A 22065-nucleotide genomic window follows, 5' to 3' on the forward strand; every position below is an offset into this window, starting at 1 on the left:
GAGGCCTCGTGGGAGGCAGAGGAAGACCCCAGATATTTCTCTGATGAGGAGTCTTGTGGTCTTCCCTCTGATCCCAATCCTTCGCCAGAGAGAAATGTTTCTCCCCCTGAGAGTCTTGTCTTTCTCGTCATTTGTCCGGGAAATGTCTACGGCCATTCCCTTCCCAGTGGTTACTGAGGACGAGCCCAGGGCTGAGATGTTCGAGGTCCTGGACTATCCTTTGCCACCTAAGGAGTCGTCCACTGTTCCCCTTTATAATATCCTGAAGCAGACATTGTTGGCGAACTGGACAAAACCCTTAAGTAATCCCACTTTCCCAAAAAAGATTGAGTCCCAGTATCGGATCCACGGGGACCCGGAGTTAATGAAGACCCGTTGCCTCATGACTCTGGAGTTGTGGATCTGGCTCTCAAGAAAGGCAAGAGTACTAGGGGTTACGCCTCGGCGCCCCCAGGGCGGGAGTCTAGGACTCTGGACTCTTTTGGGAGGAAGGCCTACCATTCTGCTATGCTCGTGTCCAAGATCCAATCGTACCAGCTCTACACGAGCATCCACTTGCGGAACAATGTGAGGCAGCTGACGGACGGTCGATAAGCTCCCGTCGGAGCAGGCCAAGCCTTTTTAGGAGGTGGTCAGGCAGCTGAAGGCGTGTCGAAAGTTCCTGTCCAGGAGTGTTTACGACACTTTTGATGTTGCGTCCAGGGCCGCTGCTCAAGTTATAGTGATGCGCAGACTGTCATGGCTGTGTGCCTCTAACCTGGAGAATAGAGTCCAGCAGCGGATTGTAGATGCTCCTTGCCAGGGGGATAACATTTTTGGTGAGCGTGTCGAACAGGTGGTAGAACAGCTCTACCAGCGGGACACTGCTTTCGACAAGCTCTCCCACCGGATGCCTTCAGCATCTACCTCTTCAAGTAGACGTTTTTATGTGGGAAGGAGGAATGTTTCCTATGCATCTAATAGGCGTAGGTACAATCCACCTTCTCACCAGCCTGCTCAGGCTAAGCCCCAGCGCGCTTGTTCTCGTCAACTGATGCGCCTCCACAGACCCCTGCAGCTCCCCAGCAAAAGCAAGGGATGGGCTTTTGACTGGCTCCAGTCGAGCATAGCCGATGTAAAAGTGTCCGTGCCGGACGATCTGCTGGTAGGAGGGAGGTTAACATTTTTTCACCAAAGGTGGCCTCTCATAACCTCTGACCAGTGGGTTCTCCAAATAGTCCGGCTAGGGTACTTCGTCAGTTTGATCTCCAAACCTCCAAATTGCCCACCGGGAGCTCAATCCTTCAGCTTCCAGCACAAGCAGGTACTTGCAGAGTTACTCTCCGCCCTTCTGAGCGCCAGTGCGGTCGAGCCCGTGCCACCAGGGCAGGAAGGGCTGGGATTCTATTCCAGGTACTTCCTTGTGGAAAAGAAAACAGGGGGGATGCATCCCATCCTAGACCTAAGGGCCCTGAACAAATATCTGGTCCGAGAAAAGTTCAGGATGCTTTCCCTGGGCACCCTTCTCTCCATGATTCAGAAAAACGATTGGCTATGCTCTCTGGACTTAAAGGATGCTTATACTCGCATCCCAATACTGCCAGCTCACAGACAGCATCTTCGATACTGTCTGGGAACACAGCATTTTCAGTACTGTGTGCTACCATTTGGTCTCGCCTCTGCGCCCAGGGTGTTCACAAAATGCCTGATAGTCGTGGCGTCGTCTCTACGCAGGCTGGGAGTGCATGTGTTCCCTTATCTCAACGATTGGCTGGTGAAGAACACCTTGGAGGCAGGAGCTCTACAGTCCATGCCTACCTTTTCGAGGCGAGGACATACAATCTTCTGTCCCTTGTTTCCTGGGTACGAGCATCTCAGCAGATCACAGCTCGGCAGATGTTGAGATTGCTCGGCCACATGGTCTCCACAGTTCATGTGACTCCCATGGCCCGTCTTCACATGCGATCAGCTCAGTGGACCCTAACTTCCCAGTGGTCTCAGGCTGCAGGAAGTCTAGAGGACGTGATCCAACTGTCCACGAGTTTTCTCACCTCCCTTCATTGGTGGACAGTTCGCTCCAATTTGACTCTGGGACGTCCCTTTCAAATTCCTCAGCCGCAAAAAGTGCTGACGACGGATGCGTCTCTCCTAGGATGGGGAGCTCATGTCGATGGGCTTCACACTCAACATCGACATCAGGAGCGCAGGTAATAGCTGTCCGGACATCAGCTGGGAGTAGCGAGCCGTCGAGTGGGTCTCCACCTGTCTCGAAGGCTGCTGCTGTGCAGGCCCACCGGGACCAACCGCTGTCGGACCCGAGGAGGCGTGTGGGTTCCACGTCCTCCTCGTCAGTACTGAGGAGTACCAGTGACGTGCTTCGAGTAAAGGCGAAGAAGGATCGTCATCAGTCTTCTTCGAGACACGGTACCGGGAGCTCCGGGGTGTCGAGGGATTTGACACCCGAGAAGCGTCGACTCCGGAAGGAGCGCTCACCCTCCACAAAAGAAATGTCGGTGCACCGATGTTCGGACAGCCCGGTACCACCTCCCAGGCTTCCACAGATTCGGATGTCAACTTTTCCACTGACCCCACAGCCTTCCTGAACAGCGACTCTAGACGAGCGCATCCGAGCCATTCTTCCAGGCCTTCTGGAGGGGCTGCTGCGTCAGTCTGCCTCGGTACTGGGGGTGCTTGCGCCCTCGGTACCTTCGATGGAAGCGGCAGCTGGCTCGAGGCCTGTGGTGCGGTCCCCAACGCAGGTACCACTTGCGGCATCGGCCTCGGCTGCCACCCCATCGATGTCGCTGGAGGGAGCTTAATCGCCGCCGGCACAGGAGTTGACTTCTCGGCATCGCCATCGAGGACAGGGTTCCTCAGCGTCAAGATGGGCCTGGTTTAGGACTGCAGTTCGAGAACTCTTGTTCGATACCGAGGAGGATTCCTCGTGGGATAAAAAGGAAGATCCCAGGTATTTTTCTTCCGAGGAGTCTTGTGGTCTTCCTTCTGATCCTACTTCTTCACCAGAAAGAAAGCTTTCTCCCCCGGTGAGCCTTTCTTTCTCTTCATTTGTCCGGGAAATGTCTGTTGCTGTTCCCTTCCCTGTGGTATCTGAGGATGAGCCTATTACTGAGATGCTCGAGGTCCTTGACTATCCTTCGCCACCTAAGGAGTCATTCACTGTCCCTTTGCATAATGCCCGTAAGGAGACATTGCTTTGGAACTGGATGAAACCACTAAGTAATCTCACCATTCCCAAAAAAGCTGAGTCTCAATATCGGATTCACAGAGAATCTGAGTTGATGAAGTTGCAGTTACCTCACGACTCTATGGTTGTGGATTCTGCTCTCAAGAGGGCCAGGAGTTCTAGAGATTTTGCCTCGGAGCCCCCGGGGAGAGAATCTAGAACCCTGGACTCTTTTTTGGGAGAAAGGCCTATCAGTCCTCTATGCTCGTGTCCAACATTCAATCACACAAGCATCCATATGCAGAACAATGTGAAGCAACTGACGGACTTGGTGGACAAGCTCCCTCCGGAGCACACCAGGCCTTTTCAGGAGGTGATCAGGCAGCTGAAGGCGTGTCGTAAATTCCTGACCAGGGGTGCATCCAGATCTGCTGCTCAAGGTATAGTGATGCGCAGACTCTCATGGCTGTGTGCCTCTGACCTGGACAATAGAGTCCAGTAACGGCTTGCGGATGTTCCTTTCCGGGGGGATAATATTTTTGGCGAGAAAGTCGAGCAGGTGGTCAAGCAGCTTCACCAGCAGGAAAATGCCCTCGACAAACGCTCCCACCGGGTGCCTTCAGCATCTTACCTCATCAGGTAGACGTTTTTTTCAGGGGAAGGAGGAATGCTCCCTTTGCTTACAATAAGTATAGGTACAATCCACCTTCTCGACAGCCTTCTCAGGCTCAGCCCCAGTGCGCTCGTTCTTGTCAACAGTGTGCGACTAGACAGGCCGCTGCAGCTCCCCAGCAAAAGCAAGGGGACTGCCTTTTGACTGGCTTCAGTTGAGCATGGCTGTTATAAAAGTGCCTGTGCCGGACGATCTGCTGGTCGGAGGGAGGCTAAAATTTTTTCACCAAAGGTGGCCTCTCAATTCCAGCTAGGATACTCCCTCAGTTTGAAATCCACACCTCCAAATTGCCCACCGGGGGCTCAGTCCTTCAGCTTCCAGCACAGTCAGATACTTGCAGAGGGACTCTCCGCCTTTCCCAGCACCAATGCGGTCGAGCCCGTTCCACCAGGGCAAGAAGGGCTGGAATTCTATTCCAGGTACTTCCTTGTGCAAAAGAAAACAGGGGGGGATGCATCCCATCCTAGAGCTAAGGGCCCTGAAAAAATACCTGGTCCGAGAAAAGTTCAGGATGGTTTCCCTGGGCACCCTTTTTCCAATGATTCAGAAAAATAATTGGCTATGTTCTCTGGACTTAAAGGATGCTTATACACACATTCCGATACCTCCAGCTTACAGGAAGTATCTTCGATTTTCGTCTGGGAACACAGCACTTTCAGTATTGTGTGCTACCTTTTTGTCTCGCGTCTGCGCCCAGGGTCTTTACAAAATGCCTGGCAGTAGCTGCAGCGTCGCTACGCAGACTGGGAGTGCATGTGTTCCCGTATCTCTACGATTGGCTGGTAAAGAACACCTCAGAGGCAGGAGCTCTACAGTCCATGCAGATGACTGTTCAACTGCTGCAGCTACTTGGGTTTGTTATAAATTACCCAAAGTCCCATCTTCTTCCAGTTCAAAAACTAGAATTCATAGGAGTTCTGCTGGATTCACAGACGTCTCGCGTCCATCTTCCTGAGGCAAGGGCAGACAATCTTCTGTCCCTATTTCCTTGGCCAGGGCGTCTCAGCAGATCACAGCTCGGCAGATGTTGAGACTTCTCAGCCACATGGCCTCCACAGTCCATGTGACGCCCATGGCCCGCCTGCACACGAGATCTGCTCAATAGACCCTAGCTTCCCAGTGGTATCAAGCTGCAGGGAATCTAGAGGTTGCGATCCAGCTGTCCACCGAATTTCACAATTCCCTTCGGTGGTGGACAGTTCGATCCAATTTGACCTTTGGAAGTCCCTTTCAAAGTCCTCAGCCTCTAAAAGTGCTGACAATGAATGCATCTCTCCTGGGGTGGGGAGCGCATGTAGATGGGCTCCACACTCAAGGAGCTTGGTCCCTCCAGGAATCCGGTCTTCAGATCAATCTCCTGGAGTTGCGAGTGGTCTGGAATGCTCTAAAGGCTTTCAGAGATCGGCTGTCCAATCAAATTATTCAAATTCAGACAGACAATCGGGTTGCTATGTACTACATCAACAAGCAGGGGGGCACCGGATCTCTCCCCCTGTGTCGGGAAGCCGTTCAGATGTGGCTTTGGGCTTGCCGTTTTGGAATGTATCTCCAGGCCACGTATTTGGCAGGCGTAAACAACAGTCTGGCCGACAGGTTGAGCAGAATCATGTAACCTCACGAGTGGTCGCTAAACTCGCGCATAGTGTGCAAGATTTTCCAAGAGTGGGGCACCCCCTTGGTGGATCTTTTCGCCACTCAGATCAATCACAAGGCCCCTCAGTTCTGTTCCAGACTTCAGGCCCACGACAGACTAGCGTCAGATGCTTTTCTCCTTCATTGGGGGAACGGCCTTCTGTATGCTTATCCTCCCATACCTCTGGTGGGGAAGACTTTGCTGAAACTCAAGCAAGATCGCAGAACCATGATTCTGATTGCTCCTTGTTGGCCGCGTCAGATTTGGTTCCCTCTTCCAGAGTTGTCCTCCGTTGAACCGTGGAGATTGGAGTGTTTTCCAACCCTCATCACTCAGAACGAGGGTTTGCTTCTGCATCCCAACCTCCAGTCCCTGGCTCTCACTGCTTGGATGTTGAGGGCGTAGATTTTGCCTCTTTGGGTCTCTCCGAGGGTGTCTCCCCTTTCTTGCTTCCAGGAAAGATTCCACTAAGAAGAGTTACTTTTTTTTCTGGAGGAGGTTTGCCATCTGGTTTGACAGCAAGGCCCTAGACCCTCACTCCTGTCCTACACAGACCCTGCTTGAATACCTTCTGCACTTGTCCGAGTCTGGTCTTAAAACCAACTGTGTAAGGGTTCATCTTATTGCGATTAGTGCTTTTCATTATTGTGTGGAAGGTAAGCCGATCTCTGGACAGCCTTTAGTTGTTCGCTTCATGAGAGGTTTGCTTTTGTAAAAGCCCTCCATCAAACCTCCTACAGTGTCATGGGATCTCAGTGTGTTCTCACCCAACTGATGAAACCTCCTTTTGAGCCACTGAATTCCTGCCATCTGAAGTACTTGACTTGGAAGGTCATTTTCTTGGTGGCAGTCACTTCAGCTCGCAGAGTCAGTGAGCTTCAAGCCTTGGTAGCTCACGCTCCTTTATACTAAATTTCATCATAACAGAGTACTCCTCCACACTCACCCTAAGTTGTTGCCGAAGGTGGTGTCGGAGTTCCATCTGAACCAGTTAATTGTCTTGCCAACTTTCTTTCCCCGTCCTCATACCCGCCCTGCTGAACGTCAGCTGCACACATTGGACTGCAAGCGAGCATTGGCCTTCTATCTGGAACGGACACAGCCCCACAGACAATCTGCCCAAATGTTTGTTTCTTTTGATCCCATCAGAAGGGAAGTGGCTGTCGGGAAACGCACCATCTCTAATTGGCTAGCAGATTGCATCTCTTTCGCTTACGCCCAGTCTGGGCTGACTCTTGAGGGCCATGTCACGGCTCATAGTGTTAGAGCCATGGCAGCGTCAGTGGCCCACTTGAAGTCAGCCACTATTGAAGAGATTTGCAAGGCTGCGACGTGGTCGTCTGTCCACACATTCACATCTCATTACTTCCTTCAGCAGGATACCCGACGCGACAGTCGGTTTGGGCAGTCGGTGCTGCAGAATCTGTTCAAGGTTTAGAATCCAACTCCACCCCGCTAGGCCCATTTTTATTCTGTTCCAGGCTGCACTCTCAGTTAATTGAATAAGTTTAGGTCAATCTCAGTTATGTCCTCGTCGTTGCAAGGCCCAATTGACCATGTTTGTTGTTTTGAGTGAGCCTGGGGGCTAGGGATATCCCACTTGTTAGAACAGGCAGCCTGCTTGTCCTCGGAGAAAGCGAAAGCTACATTCCTGTAGAAGGTATTCTCAGAGGACAGCAGGCTGATTGTTCTCACCAACCCGCCCGCCTCCCCTTTGGAGTTGTGTCTTCCCTTGTCTTTGCTATTTACTTGACTGGCGAGCACGCGAGGGCTAGCAAACGTTGTTGCTAGTGAAGATCTCCGATCGGAGGGGCTGCCGTGGGTGTCACCCACTTGTGAGAAGAATCAGCCTGCTGTCCTCGGAGAATACCTTCTACAGGTATGTAGCTTTCGCTTTCTTTTCAGGTCAATCTGTGTTATGTCCTCGCCATTGCGAGGCCCAGTTGACCAATGTTCATTGTTTTGAATGAGCCTGGGGGCTAGTGATATACCTCACATGTGAGAACAAGCATCCTGCTTGTCCTCGGAGAAAGTGAAGATACATTCCTGTGGCAGGTATTGTCCGAGGACAGCAGGCTGCTTGTTCTCACAAACCCACCCACCTCCCCTTTGGAGGAGTTACAGTTCTCTAGTTGCTTTTTATTAAACTGAGGATGACACGCTTGTGCCGCGGGCAGGAACCCGTTCACGCATGCGCAGTGCACCATGCTCGCGCGCCGCACCGTTCTCTAGAGATTTTTATTTTGCTTGCAAACTTTTTGCCGGTTTCCTGGGCCGCCACGGACGTCGACCCAATCGTGAGAACAATCAGCCTGCTGTCCTCGGAGAATACCTGCTACAGGTATATATCTTCACTTAACCACCTAACTTCAGCTGAAACAAAGTTCTGTTATATTGGCCTTAAATAAAAAACCTGATAATCATTTGACATACTAACCCAAAGGACGTCAATTAGAATAACAGTGCCTATGGATGAGTTAAAAGTAAAGCTAGCCAAAGTAGAGGTGATTTATTTTGTTAACCTAAGAAGTATTGAAAGATATAGCCTTAAAGGTTACAAGATTAGTCAATTTTGTCTTCTGGTAGAAGAAACTGTTTTTGGAAGTAGTCACAAACTATTTTATTTTCAACCCTTTTTTTCCTGAGATGGGTAAAACAGTGGCTACTAGAGTGCTGATCACCTTGAGCAATAAGTAGTGCTGAGGGTGCATATCAGAGGAGGTGTCCCTTAAGATAACATACTACCCCCCCCCCCCCAAAAAAAAAAAAAAAAAGTTCATGTGCCTAAAGGTTGGCAAAACATTTGTTAAACTTAAGTATTAGCTGAAAAATTGCTCAACTTTGAGACAGTTACAAATGAGCTTCTTGCAAAGTTGTTGTGCCTAGTGCTAAGCACCAAACATACTTTGTTAAAATTTACTGTACTGCTTGGCTTTTCCAGGTCACAGCAGTTTACAATTGAATAAAATTACATAAAACAAATTGTAAGAAAAGACTTCCATTAAAAATAGGATAGACCTACACTTTCACATTAATTCCCTGACTTCACCTCATGGCCCCATCCACCCACATTATGAACCTAAAATTAGATATTAAGCTGTGAAATATTTGTCAGATCTTGATTCCTAGTTCCATACATTAGAAGCCTAGATTGATTTGATTTTTGTGTAGTTTGAGCCCATATTTTGATGATAACCAATATTTGAATACCATTTCCATTCTTCCCTTATTCTGGTAGGCCTACCATTACATGAAATGCAGAGGCAAGGACAGGTATGTCTGTTTCCAGGTGTAGTTCAGTCCATTTTACAGTGTTTTTTTCATCATAGCTTGGTTCCCTTTTTATTTAGACAGACATCAACAGACCTTAGAAACCATAGTGGTAGGAGTCTTAGTAATTTTAACCTTTTTCCTTTTCTTTGTTTTTGGACTGCAGTACTGGATTCTCCTGTATGTCAGCCAGCAGCAGCCGGTTACAACTGCAAGGATCCATCCAGAGTTCATCTTTACGGTAAGGGGTTTAACATGTAGAGTCTTGAATGAGAAGGACATTTAAATGGGTTTAGTTTTTACGCCATCAGATGCCCAACTTCAACAGTATAAAATCTGTTGCTAATAGATTAAAAACTATCATAGCTTCTAAAATCTGTTACCTCCCTGACTGAACTGGTTAAATATAGTCTAAATTATATAAAAAAAATCTGTATCTTGTCCTCAGTGTTGTGATTCCCCCCTCTCCTCCCCTGACCCTCTTACCCTTCTCCTCCTCCCCTCACTTCCTCCCCCCTGCCCTCCCCTCACTTCCTCCCCCTGCCCTCCCTGCTCCTCCCTTGCTCCACCTCTTCCGCCTCCCCTGCTCCCCTTTCCCTCCCCTCTCCCCTGTACCCTTTCAGTCCCGTGAACTTCACATTTTGGTGTTCCATGTTGTGGGCATGGACAGTGTTTTGGTGGATTTCCTCAGTGAAATCTCTTTGGATTCATGAGCACAGGAACGGGAGATGTCAGCCTTTCAGCTTCTGTTAACTTGCTGGAGAATTCCATGCTATGATCTGATGACAACAGAATGGAACACAGTGCCACCGCTTCTTCAGTTAGCAAAGGGAAACCAATAGCAAAGGATTGATGTTCTAGTGCAGCCTTGGGCGGTGCCCCAGTATATGCTTCTGCCTTGGCCTGTTACAGGCAAAGGCAGAGGGATTGCCCTGTGAATCACCAAGGAGGCACAAACACATAGCTAGAGCGGAGGAAGGGCTAAATTCTTAATCCAGATTGAAAGCAGTGCTGTGAGAACAGTTCCAGAAGAGGAGAGATCTTCATTGTTAAGAATTTTCTGGGAAATTGTTTTTTAAACTTGGGAAAAGGTAGGCTTAGAATTAAATAGGTAACTTTAGGGACCTTATTTTTGAATTGCTCTGCTCACTTAGCATAGGAGTTTAGGGAATAGTTTTTCTTAGTTTATGAAGACTGTTACAGTTCTATAGGTTAGCATTTAAGGGGACTTTGTTTTTTACAGTTACTTTAATAATAGTATAAAAAACAGCTAATAGGTAATTAAATTTGATGATGACATAGTTATTCAAAGTTGTTAAATCGCAAGAGGATTGTGAAAAATTACAAGATTGGGAGATTGGGTATCCAAATGCCAGATGACGTTTAATGTAAGCAAGTGCAAAGTGATGCATGTGGGATAAGCAGCATACAATGTATTGTACTGTTTTGTGATTTTTTGCCAGGTACTTGTAACCTGGATTGGCTACTGTTGGAAACAAGTTGCTGGGCTTGATGGACCTTTGGTCTGTCTCAGTATGGCAAGTTCTTATGACTGCAGTCAAGCATTGGCCTATTACGTGGAGCAGACAAGGCCCCACAGACAGTCTGCCCAACTTTACTTTTGATCCCAACAGGATGCAGGTCACCATTGGGAAAAGCACAATCTCTAATTGGCTAGCAGATTGCATTTCTCTCACTTATACCTAGGCTGGGCTGACACTGGAGGGTCATGTCAAGGCTCATAATGCCATGGCTGTGACGAAATTTGCAAGTCTGCGATGTGGTCTTCAGTCCACACATTCAAATCTCATTATTGCTTTGAGCAGGCTACCTGATGTGACAGTCGGTTCGGGCAGACAGTGTTCCAGGATCAGGGGTCTAGAATCCAACTCCACCCCCCCCTAGGCCCATTTTATTCTGTTCTAGGCTGCAAGCTCAGCTAGTTTGTATATAGTTTCAGGTTAATCTGAGTTATGTCCTCGCCGTTGTGAGGCCCAGTTACCAAAGTTTGTTGTTTTCAGTGGGCCTGGATGCTGGGAATATCCCACTTGTGAGAATTAATGGCCTGCTTGTCCTCGGAGAAAGCAAAGATATTTACCTGTAGCAGGTATTCTCCGAGGTCAGCAGGCCTTATACTCTCACAAACCCTCCCATTTCACCTAGGAGTTGTCTTCTACTTTTTTATTTTATTTTTTTATGCTGTAGTATTTAACTGTGGTAACCACACCCTTGCTGCAGGCAGGAAAGCACCCGCGCATGTGTGGTGGATCATGTATCACGCTCCAGAAATCTCTGTAAAGCTTGTCATAAGCTCCGGATCAGGCAACACGGCGCCACATTACCCATGTGAGAATATAAGGCCTGCTGTCCTGGGAGAATATCTGCTACAGGTAAGTATCTTCTAAGTCAACCAGCAGTCTCTCTACTGACCTGTTGAAAGAAGCCAGCAGCACCTGCATCACAGAAGTTGCAGAAGTTGGATATCTACAGGATGCTTTTGGGATAACCTGAAAGTAAAAAAAATCCTTTCCACCTGTTGAATAGGCTCTTCATTTTATTCCAGGGGCCTAGGAGGGAAAGATACTCTAAATCCTCAGTTGCTTGCTGGATTAAAGCGGCCATTGAATCGACCTATATTATACGGCAGAAGATAGTTTCAACCGGGCTACTTGAGCTGAGACCTGAGCAGTGACTGGAGAAGATACATGTAGGGTGGTCATTGCTGCATTCCTTCATGAAACACTACAAGGTTGATGCAGTGGTAGAACTGTGGTGCAGGGGGTCTTGTCTTCCCCCACCCAGTAGTAGACTGCTTTTGTACTTCCATTGGTCTACTCTAGCAGGATGTTAAGGAAGGTGTTAATTTTTTTTTTCTTTGAGTCCTGCTAGACCAGTCCAGTGCCCACCCTGGAAGACTATGGTGCTGGGATTGTTTTGACCACTGTCTTCTCTGTCCTGTAAATTGTCATGCAGTTAGTACAGTTAGGGAAAACACTACAGAAGGGACATAACTGTACTAACTGTATAAATATCTACAGGACAGAACAGAAGCATTGCCAGCTCCATATTCTTCCAGGGCAGACACTAGACTGATCTAGCAGGACTCAAGGAAAACAAATTCAGGTATGAATGTGTTTCACTTTTTTAAGATAAAACTTAAGACCATACTTTTGTGTGGCTATTTAACTTTCACTGAATACAATTACTCTGCTCTTCTTTTTTTTCTCCTATTGTGCCTTCTGCAGTCTCAGCTATCTCTGTCCTTCCCCTGATGGCCCTGCCTAAATGACACAGAAACCTCTTGTTGGTCCCAGAGTTGAGTGGTGGTCACCACAAGATATTAACAAATGTTTCCACTCTCATTTAGGAATCTCATGGGCTTAACACTGTCTACTTTCTGTCTTGCCTCTGAGACAGAAGTAACCTTCTGAAGATCTCCTGGCGGGGGGGGGGGGGGGACCCTTGAGTAAACCTTTACTCCCCCAGGCAGAATTCCAGGCAAGAAAAATTCTGGCTACTAAATAAGTATTAGACATAATAAATGTTTGTTCAAATTGTCAAAGAAGCCATTCAGTAATTATTGAAATAGTAACAAATAAACTCCCAAAACAGTATAATATGTAGCAAATAAAAACAGAGTTTTGCCTGGGAGCTGTCAATATGCCCACCTGCTAGTGGACACACTGAGGCTCACCATCCTCAGTTTTGTTTCCTCTTAAATACTTTTTCTTCCTTTCTTCATTATCTTAATTATAATTACCCTTCCTACCTAATGAATACGCATCTTTTCAGAATATTCTGTTTCATGTTAAGATGAATCCAATTCCAGCTTGTTCCATCAAATTCTATCATTTATTCTCTTAAATTGACAGTTGGGGCCTCTTATGCACATAAGCATAATTTTTTATTAGATAATGGGTATGTTATTGCCCCCACCCTCTTGCTAAGGCTATAATTTTACCCACACCCACTTACTACTTCTTCTCATTGTTTATCTGGATACAGCAGATTAGTCTCTGTCTTAGTTTCTGACCAGCAACTTATCACAAATTAGCACAGGCCAAATGTCAAACCACAAATTTCTACAGCCTTAGAAAGGTAGATATCAGAAAAAATGCTGTCTTGCAATTTCAGATCTGCTCCCAGCTCAAGAAAAGCAAAATAGCAATATTAGAATAAAAACTAGAAATATGTATGGTTTTCACCATTCCATGGCCTCTATGATATACATTGACACCCACTGGTTGGCCAGTAGGGGATACTGCTATAGCAGCAATGGTGTCTTTCTTGGACTTGAATACATCACGTTATGCTGTGCATCTAAACCTAATAACTGGATGCACCACCTTTAGCAATAATAATTGCAACTAAACACTTCCTATAATTTAATATGTCATTCATTCACATCGCTGTTGAGGGTCATGGATTTGATAAATGTCCTATGGTACAACCAAAGTGGTTTACATATATTTATTTATTTATGGTTCATTTATACCCCACAGTTTCCCACAATTGCAGGCACAATGTGGCTTACATGAATTACAAAAGTAGAGAAGTACAACACATGAATTTTACAGCAGAATAAGGAGAGAACACTAACAACAATTAGGGTGACTAACAAGCAGAATTACTAATGGAGTAAGTTTTTTCAAAAAGGAACGTTTTCAATATCTTCTTGAAAAGGTGATGATCAGATTGAGATTTTAGGTTCAGAGGTAAAGCATTCCAAGTCTTCGGGCTGGAGTAGTGAAAAGTAGAGGCAAAAAGATGCTTGTGTTTGACACCCCGGCAAGACGGATAATGAAGTTGGAGATAGGTGCGGGCTGTGTTGATGGCATTTCTAGGTGGGAGGTCTATTAGAGGAATCATGTATTCCGGAGCTAGACCGTAGATAATTTATGCGTTAAGGTGCAGAGCTTGAAAGCGATTCGCTCTCTCCCTATCTCAAAAAACTTGAAAATTCTTGGAGTCACCATTGATCGAAACCTCACCCTTGATGACCATGTGAAGAACACAACGAAAAAGATGTTCTACTCCATGTGGAAGCTTAAAAGAGTAAAACCTTTCTTCCCGAGATACGTATTCCGCACCCTGGTACAGTCAATGGTAATAAGTCATCTGGACTACTGCAACGCACTATACGCTGGATGCAAAGAACAAACTATCAAAAAACTGCAAACTGAGGAGCAGGTGGGGGAAGAGAGGTTGGTGGTTGGGAGGCTAGGATAGTGGAGGGCAGACTTATATGGTCTGTGCCAGAGCCGGTGATGGGAGGCGGGACTGGTGGTTGGGAGGCGGGAAATACTGCTGGGCAGACTTGTACGTTCTGTGCCATGAAAAAGGCAGGTACAAATCAAGGTAAGGTATACACATATGAGTTTATCTTGTTGGGCAGACTGGATGGACCATGCAGGTCTTTTTCTGCCGTCATCTACTATGTTACTATGTTACTATGAATACTGCCGCCAGACTCATATTTGGAAAAACTAAATATGAAAATGCAAAACCCTTAAGAGAGAAGCTCCACTGGCTCCCACTTAGGGAGCACATTATGTTCAAGATCTGCACGATTATACACAAAATCATTCACGCAGATGCCCCAATCTACATGCTAAACCTCGTAGACTTACCTCCAAGAAATGCCACAAGAGCATCCCGCAAGTTCCTCGACCTGCACTTCCCCAGTTGTAAAGAACTAAAGTACAAGCAGATGCACGATACCACATTCTCGTACTTGGGCACGAAATTGTGGAATGCACTGCCTACAGACCTGAGAACAATCAACGAAACAACTATTTTTCGCAGATCTCTAAAGACATATCTCTTCAACATGGCATACAATGGGAACTAACGGGTACACAAATCCGCCTGACACTCACCTACTATAACTACCTAATCACTATAACTACCTAATCACCCCTTTCTTCTTCCTTCTACCCTTACCTAACCTCGACACAATATTAAATGTATCTGTCACCCTACAATGACTTTGCTAACAAAATATGTAAGCCACATTGTACCCGCAATGACTATGTTAACAAAACTATGTAAGCCACATTGAGCCTGCAAATAGGTGGGATAATGTGGGATACAAATGCAATAAATAAATAAATAAATATTATATGCAAGTATTTCCTAAGGTTTTGTATCTAAGGCATTGTAGGATTAAGTGATTGCCCAGGGTCATGAGAAGTTGCAGTGGGAATTTTGAACCTAGATCTTCATTGCAGAGCTGCTTTAATTCAGAAACATTCATAGATTTTCATGCATGAACTGCTGGTCTCAGGTTACTACTACTAATGTCTATAGTGCTACTAGACATATGCAGCGCTGTACATATTATATGCAGATACTTTCTCTGTCTCTAGAGGGCTCACAATGTATGTTTTGGTACTTGGGGCAATGGAGGGTTAAGTGACTTGCCTAGGGTCACAAGGAGCTGCAGTAGGAATCGAACCCAGTTCCCCAGGATCAAAGTCTGCTGCACTAACCACCAGGCTACTCCTCCAATTCTGCCACAGTATCTCTTGGGTTCAGGTCAGGACTTTGACTAGGCCAATCCAAAACTCTGATTTTGTTTCTTCTCAGCTATTTAGGTGTAGACTTGCTTTTGTGTTTTGGATCATTGTCTTTGCTGTATAACCCAATTCAGCTTCAGCTCACAAACAGATGACCAGACATTCTTCTTAAGAATTTTCTGGTAAAGTGTACTACCACCATGTTTTACTGGTTCATATGACATTCTTACTGTGTAATGTTGTATTTGTTTTACAGTAGCCATAATGGAGTCTGTTGTCCAAAGAGTTCCACTTTTCACTCATCTGTCCATAGAATATTATTCCAAAAGGCTTGGAGGTCATCAGGTGTATTTTTGCACAAACATTGTGAAATGAGCATTGCTGTTACTCTTGGATAGTGGCAGTCTTCTCCTTGCAACCCTCCATTTTTTGCCCAATATATCTTGCTGTGGAGTCTGAATAATGACAGTTGAGGCTAGAGAGGCCTACAGTTGGATGTTTTGTGACTTCCTGGATGAGCTGTCACTGCGCCTTTTGAGTAATTTTGAGAGGCCAGCTACTCTTGAGAAGATTGACCACTATTCCAAATCTTCTGTATTTGGAAAAAATGGTTGTGCCTGTGGTTTGGTGGAATCCTAGAGATGAAAAATTAGATATAATAGGCATCGCTGAGACCTGGTGGAAGGATGATAACCAGTGGGACACTGTCATACCGGGGTACAAATTATATTGTAGTGATAGGGTGGATCGAATTGGTGGAGGGGTAGCATTGTATGTTAAGGAGGGAATTGAATGAAATAGATTGAAAATTCTGCAGGAAATGAAACACTTCTTAGAATCCCTATGGATTGAAATTCCAAGTGTAAAGGGGAAAGGATAGTGAGGATTGTACTACCGTTCGCCTGGCCAGGATGAACAGACGGATGCAGAAATGTTAAAGGAAATTAGGGACGCAATCAAACTGGGCAACCCAATAATAATGGGTGATTTCAATTACCCTGATATTGACTGGGTAAATGTAACAATGGGGCATGCTACGGAGGTAAAATTCCTTGATGAAATCAAGGACAGCTTTGTGGAGCAGCTGGTACAGGAGCCGACGAGAGAAGGAAAACTTCTAGACCTAGTCCTTAGTGGAGCGCATGATCTGGTGCAGGAGGTAATGGTGCTGGGGCCGTTTGATAACAGTGATCATAATATGATTGGATTTGTTTTTTTTTTGTTACGTTTGTACCCCGCGCTTTCCCACTCATGGCAGGCTCAATGTGGCTTACATATACAGGTACTTATTTGTACCTGGGGCAATGGAGGGTTACGTGACTTGCTCAGAGTCACAAGGAGCTGCCTGTGCCTGAAGTGGGACTCGAACTCAGTTCCCCAGGACCAGAGTCCACCACCCTAATCACTAGGCCACTCCTCCACTTTGAAGTAAGTATACACAGGAAATCCAATGCGTTAGCGTTTAACTTTAAAAAAGGAGACTATGATAAAATGAGAATGGTGAAAAAAAACTTAGAGGAGCGACTGCGAGGGTCAAAAATTTACATCAGGTGTGGATGCTGTTCAAGAACTACATCCTGGAAGCCCAGGCCAAATATATTCCGCATATTAAAAAAGGAGAACGAAAGACCAAACAACAGCCGGCATGGTTAAAAAGTGAGATGAAGAAAGCTATTAGAGCTAAAAGAAAATCTTAGAGAAAATTGAAGAAGGAACTGACTGAAAATAATAAGAAACAGCATAAGAAATGTCAAGTCAAATGCAAAGCGCTGATAAGGAAGGCTAAGAGGGTCTTTGAAAAAAAGTTTGCGTTGGAGGCCAAAACACATAGTAAATTTTTTTTAGGTATATTAAAAGCAGGAAGCCAGCAAAAGAATGGGTTGGACTGCTAGATGACCGAGGAGTAAAAGGGGCGATCGGGGAAGACAAAGCCGTAGCCGAGAGATTAAATGAATTCTTTGCTTCAGTCTTCACCGAAGAAGATTTGGGTGGGATACCGGTGCCAGAAATGGTATTTGAAGCTGACGAGTCAGAGAAACGTAATGAATTCTCTGTAAACCTGGAGGATGTAATGGAGCAGTTTTACAAACTGAAGAGTAGCAAATCTTCTTGACGGGATGGTATTCTTCCCAGAGTACTGATAGAACTGAAAAATGAACTTGTGGAGCTATTGTTAGTAATATTTAATTTATCCTTTAAATCTAGCGTGGTACCGGTTGATTGGAGGGTGACCAATGTAACGCCGATTTTTAAAAAAGGTTCCATAGGAGATCTGGGAAATTATAGACCGGTGAGTCTGACATCAGTGCCAGGCAAAATGGTAGAGACTATTATGAAGAACAAAATTTCGGAGCACATTCAAAAGCATGGATTTTTTTTATTTATTATTTATTTATTCATTTACATATATCATTAAACAAGAATAATTACTTGTCAAGAAAATAACTATGCTGTACATTCTCATACAAGGAAAATAAAATGTTTTAACACAAATACATACAGCTAGTTAATTAAAGTCCACATTGCGGAGATTCAAAATTTACGATGGGAAAATTAAAAGAAAAACATTAATTTAAGGAAATTCACATTACTCATTAAAGATACCCTTATTCTTTTAAGCTAGAACTATGATCTAATTACTCCCATGCCCTTTGGCAGCCAAGAAAGATGATAGCTGTGAAGGGTCATAGAATACATACTTATTAGACTCATACTTTATTAGGCATTTGCAGGGATACTTTAAAAAGAATGTCGCCTCTATCTGAAGTACAGCAGGTCTCATAAGTAAAAATCTCTGGCGGCGTTTTTGAGTTTCCTTGGTGACATCCGGGAAGAGTTGAACCTTCAAACCAAGAATGCTTTTATCTTTATTTTGAAAGAAAAGCCTCATCAACCACTTTTTATCCGGCGATAAGGCTACAGTGGCAATTAAAGTAGAGGCATTTACTAATTCAGTATCTGAGGATTCTAAAATCCTCGAGATATCTAGTACATTTGTCTGAGATACTTGGTTTTTTTGGGGGGTAAATAATATATTTGTGTAAATGGTGGAACCATTTCTTCAGAAACACCTAGTATCTCTATAATATACTTCCTAAGCATTTCTCTTGGTAAAACCCCAATTCTTTTAGGAAAATTCAAAAAGCGGATATTATTATTTCTAGTTACATTCTCCAGAAACTCAGTTCGTCTCCTTAAAGTAACCAAATCTTTCATCATAATTTCTTGATGTAACTGTACAGTTTTCAAATCTTTCTCCATTTCTATTTGTCGGTTCACCATAGTCTCTACCCTGGTTTCAGCAACTTGAACCCTTTGGTCAAGACTAACAACGTCCTGTGAGATTTGTTTTATTTGTGGGCTTAAGGATTTCCCCAAGTCCACAATCAGTGTCCAAAGAGACTCCATTGTAATTTCAGTGGGTCTTTGAATGAAAGGAAATTGTACCTCTGTAACTTCTGTGGATTGTTGCTTTCTATTTTCACTTCCAGTTTCCATCTGCTCCTGGTAGTTAGGCATTGTTTCTGCCCCTCCGGAGGCACCTTGCTCTCCTAGACTTGCATTCTCTGCTTGATGTCTCCCCTCCTCGGTCCGTTGGACTGCTTCACTCATCGGTGGCGTCCGACAGGAAACCGGCGTCAACGTGCTCGCTCCCGAGGGTTGCATGGGAGGTGGTCTGGCGTCGGGGCTGAGCGATAGCTCCAACCCAGAAGTCTCCAGAGTGTTTCCCTTTCCACCCAAAAGACTTAGCGGGTCCGCTCCCGATGTCCTCGGTATCTCGGCTCTTAGGAGGTGAGCGGTCATAGTAGATTGTTTTACTTGAGGACTTTGCCATGGCGAGGCGGCTGAGGAGGACAAGCGGCCCCTTCTCTTCAGCATCTTCTCCGAGAGCTGCTGAGCGTCCGTTCTAGTCGGCAGCCATTTTGAATCTCATGCGTGTCCAAAAGCATGGATTAATGAGACAAAGTCAACATGGATTTAGTGAAGGGAAATCTTTCCTCACCAATCTACTACATTTCTTTGAAGGGGTGAACAAACGTGGATAAAGGGGAGCTGGTTGATATTGTGTATCTGGATTTTCAGAAGGCGTTTGACAAAGTACCTCATGAAAGACTACAGGAAATTGGAGAGTCATGGGATAGGAGGTAGTGTTCTATTGTGGATTATAAACTGGTTAAAGGATAGAAAACAGAGAGTAGGTTTAAATGATCAGTATTCTCAATGGAGAAGGGTAGTTAGTGGGGTTCCCCAGGGGTCTGTGTTGGGACTGCTGCTTTTTAACATATTTATAAATGACCTAGAGATGGGAGTAACTAGTGAGGTAATTACATTTGCTGATGACACAAAGTTATTCAAAGTCATTAAATCGCGGGAGGATTGTGAAAAATTACAAGAGGACCTTACGATACTGGGAGACTGGGCATCTAAATGGCAGATGATGTTTAATGTGAGCAAGTGCAAAGTGATGCATGTGGGAAAGAGGAACCTGAATTATAGCTACGTCATTTAAGGTTCCACATTAGGAGTCACAGACCAAGAAAAGGATTCAGGTGTCGTCGTTGATGATATGTGTAAACCTTCTGCTCAGTGTGATGCTGTGGCTACGGAAGCAAATAGAATGTTAGGTATTATTAGGAAAGGAATGGAAAACAAAAATGAAGATGTTATAATGCCTTTGTATCGCACCATGGTGCGACCGCACCTCGAATATTGTGTTTAATTCTGGTCACCGTATCTCAAAAACGATATAGTGGAATTAGAAAAGGTGCAGAGAAGGGCAATGAAAATGATAAAGGGGATGGGAAGACTTCCCTATGAGGAAAGGCTAAAGCGGCTAGGGCTCTTCAGCTTGGAGAAAAGGCAGCTGAGAGGAGATATGATAGAGGTCTATAAAATAATGAGTGCAGTTGAACGGGTAGATGTGAAGCGTCTGTTTTTGCTTTCCAAAAATACTAGGACTAGGGGGCATGTGATGAAGCTATAATGTAGTAAATTTAAAACGAATCGTAGAAATTTTTTTTCTTCACTTTATTTGTTTTTTTTATCTCTTCCTGAATTTCCTTTGGTGGCATAGCGTAGAAATTTTGTGGTGACTACTTCACTCTTCTCATAAGGGACGTTTAGATTCAGCTGATTGAATACAGCCAGCCCTGTTGAATCTAATTATTTAAATTTGGTCAGTTGATTAATTAAGGGGTCAGTTAGTTTTTCACCTCAGTGGCATGGATGTTGTATAACTTTGCTCCTTAATGATATAGTTTAGAAATTGTATTGTGTTTACTCAGTTTCCCTTTGTCTAATATTACATTTTGTTTAAAGATTAGAAACTGTTCAATGTGACATAATATGCATTAATGGGGAGGGGACCTTTACACATCACTGTATATCAGTTTTTCCAAGAGTGTTTAACTTGAGAAATGATGGATGCTTGCATACATTAAGGAGCCCATAGCTGCATTTATAAAATACTTTTTTGGTATGAAAATTTTTTTTTTTGTTATAAACTTGTGCAAGAATGCTTTAAAAATATCTTGTTTGTATCTTGTCCATCTGACCTTTTTTCACAAACAAAATTATGGCATCTCTGGACTTTTTTGTATATTGGAGGATTTAACTTGTGTCTTACTTTAGTTGGCTGTTGTGATCCCCATCCAATGTAGGCAGGTACAGGAGAGGTGTTGGCTGTTGTGATCCCCATCCAATGTAGGCAGGTACAGGAGAGGTATTTGCTGTTGGCTGCAGAAAAATAACATCCTGACAAAAGCCAGTGCCACAGAGCAGTGTATATAGAACTGCAGCATTACCAGGAACAGAAACCCACTGCTAGTGATAGCCATATATCTAGATCTATAGGTAATAGATCAGGCTTGTCCAGCCTTTTTCTGTCAGGGGCTGCATGTTATATTTTGTAACATTCAGAGGGCCAAAACACACACTGTTGAATTTTGCTGCTTGTTTCATTAAATAGTGGCAAAATAGAACAGAGCATCGCCCCCTCAACAGCTTTCACCCAGTCTCGCTCGTTTGTACCCCCAGCCTCCACCTAGTTTCTTTTCCTGTACCTGACTTTGGCTGCAGAAGAAACAGGATTTTTGCTTACCCGCCACGACTTGGCTGTCTGCAAGCTTGAACAGTACCATGCTGGAAGTTTGGACTGATATCTTGGTTTCAGGTCATGCAAGACTTAAAGTGCAAATCAACCTGCACAGCTCATGCTTACAGAGAGCCGAGTCGAGGCAGGGAAGCAGGAATCCTGCTGTAAGCACCACAAGAATTGCTAAGCTTCTGAGGGCCAGAAAACACTTTGTGGGCTGAGTTCTGGCCTGCGGGTAAGCCAGATATAGATTATATAGCATCCCACCAACAATGGTGCTGCTGCAGTTGCAGATGCTCTTCTCTGTGGCAGTCACTTCTGTTGAAGCCAGCAGCACTTTCTGGAGTCACTTTGTATAAGCTGTCTTTTATCAAGCCAGCAGAAATTTTGGTGTTTCCTTTTTGTGCTGTTCACTTAGCTATTGTTCATCGGGTGATTTTTGCTGTGACGGATTCGTGTTGGAATGATTTGCCAGGTTTCTTGAGGTTGGTTGGAGATATCATTCCAAGAATTCAGGACTTGTCTGAAAACTTTTTTTTTTTTTTTTCCAAAAGTCTTTTGTGCTGGGTCATCAGCAGTGGCGTAGCAAGGAGGGCTGCCACCCGGGGCGGTTCGCCGTTGCACCCCCTCCCCCCCCCGGGTGCAGCACAATGACACCCCCCTCGGCGCATCAACACCCCCCCGACCCAGTGCCTACCCTCCTCAGCTCCCTCC

The 22065-nt window shown here is 45.0% G+C and overlaps 1 protein-coding gene across 2 annotated transcripts in view; it reads left to right on the forward strand.

The window, feature by feature from the left end:
• FKBP15 (FKBP prolyl isomerase 15) overlaps positions 1-22065 on the forward strand; it is a 1277056-nt gene that overhangs the window by 245551 nt on the left and 1009440 nt on the right. For both annotated transcript variants that reach the window (XM_030206543.1, XM_030206544.1), the window contains one exon: positions 8906-8980. In XM_030206543.1, coding sequence (XP_030062403.1) covers positions 8906-8980 — 75 coding nt within the window. The remainder of the gene's footprint in view (positions 1-8905; positions 8981-22065) is intronic.

This window comes from Microcaecilia unicolor, chromosome 6 (assembly GCF_901765095.1).
Source record: "Microcaecilia unicolor chromosome 6, aMicUni1.1, whole genome shotgun sequence".
Taxonomy (NCBI): Eukaryota; Metazoa; Chordata; class Amphibia; order Gymnophiona; family Siphonopidae; genus Microcaecilia; species Microcaecilia unicolor.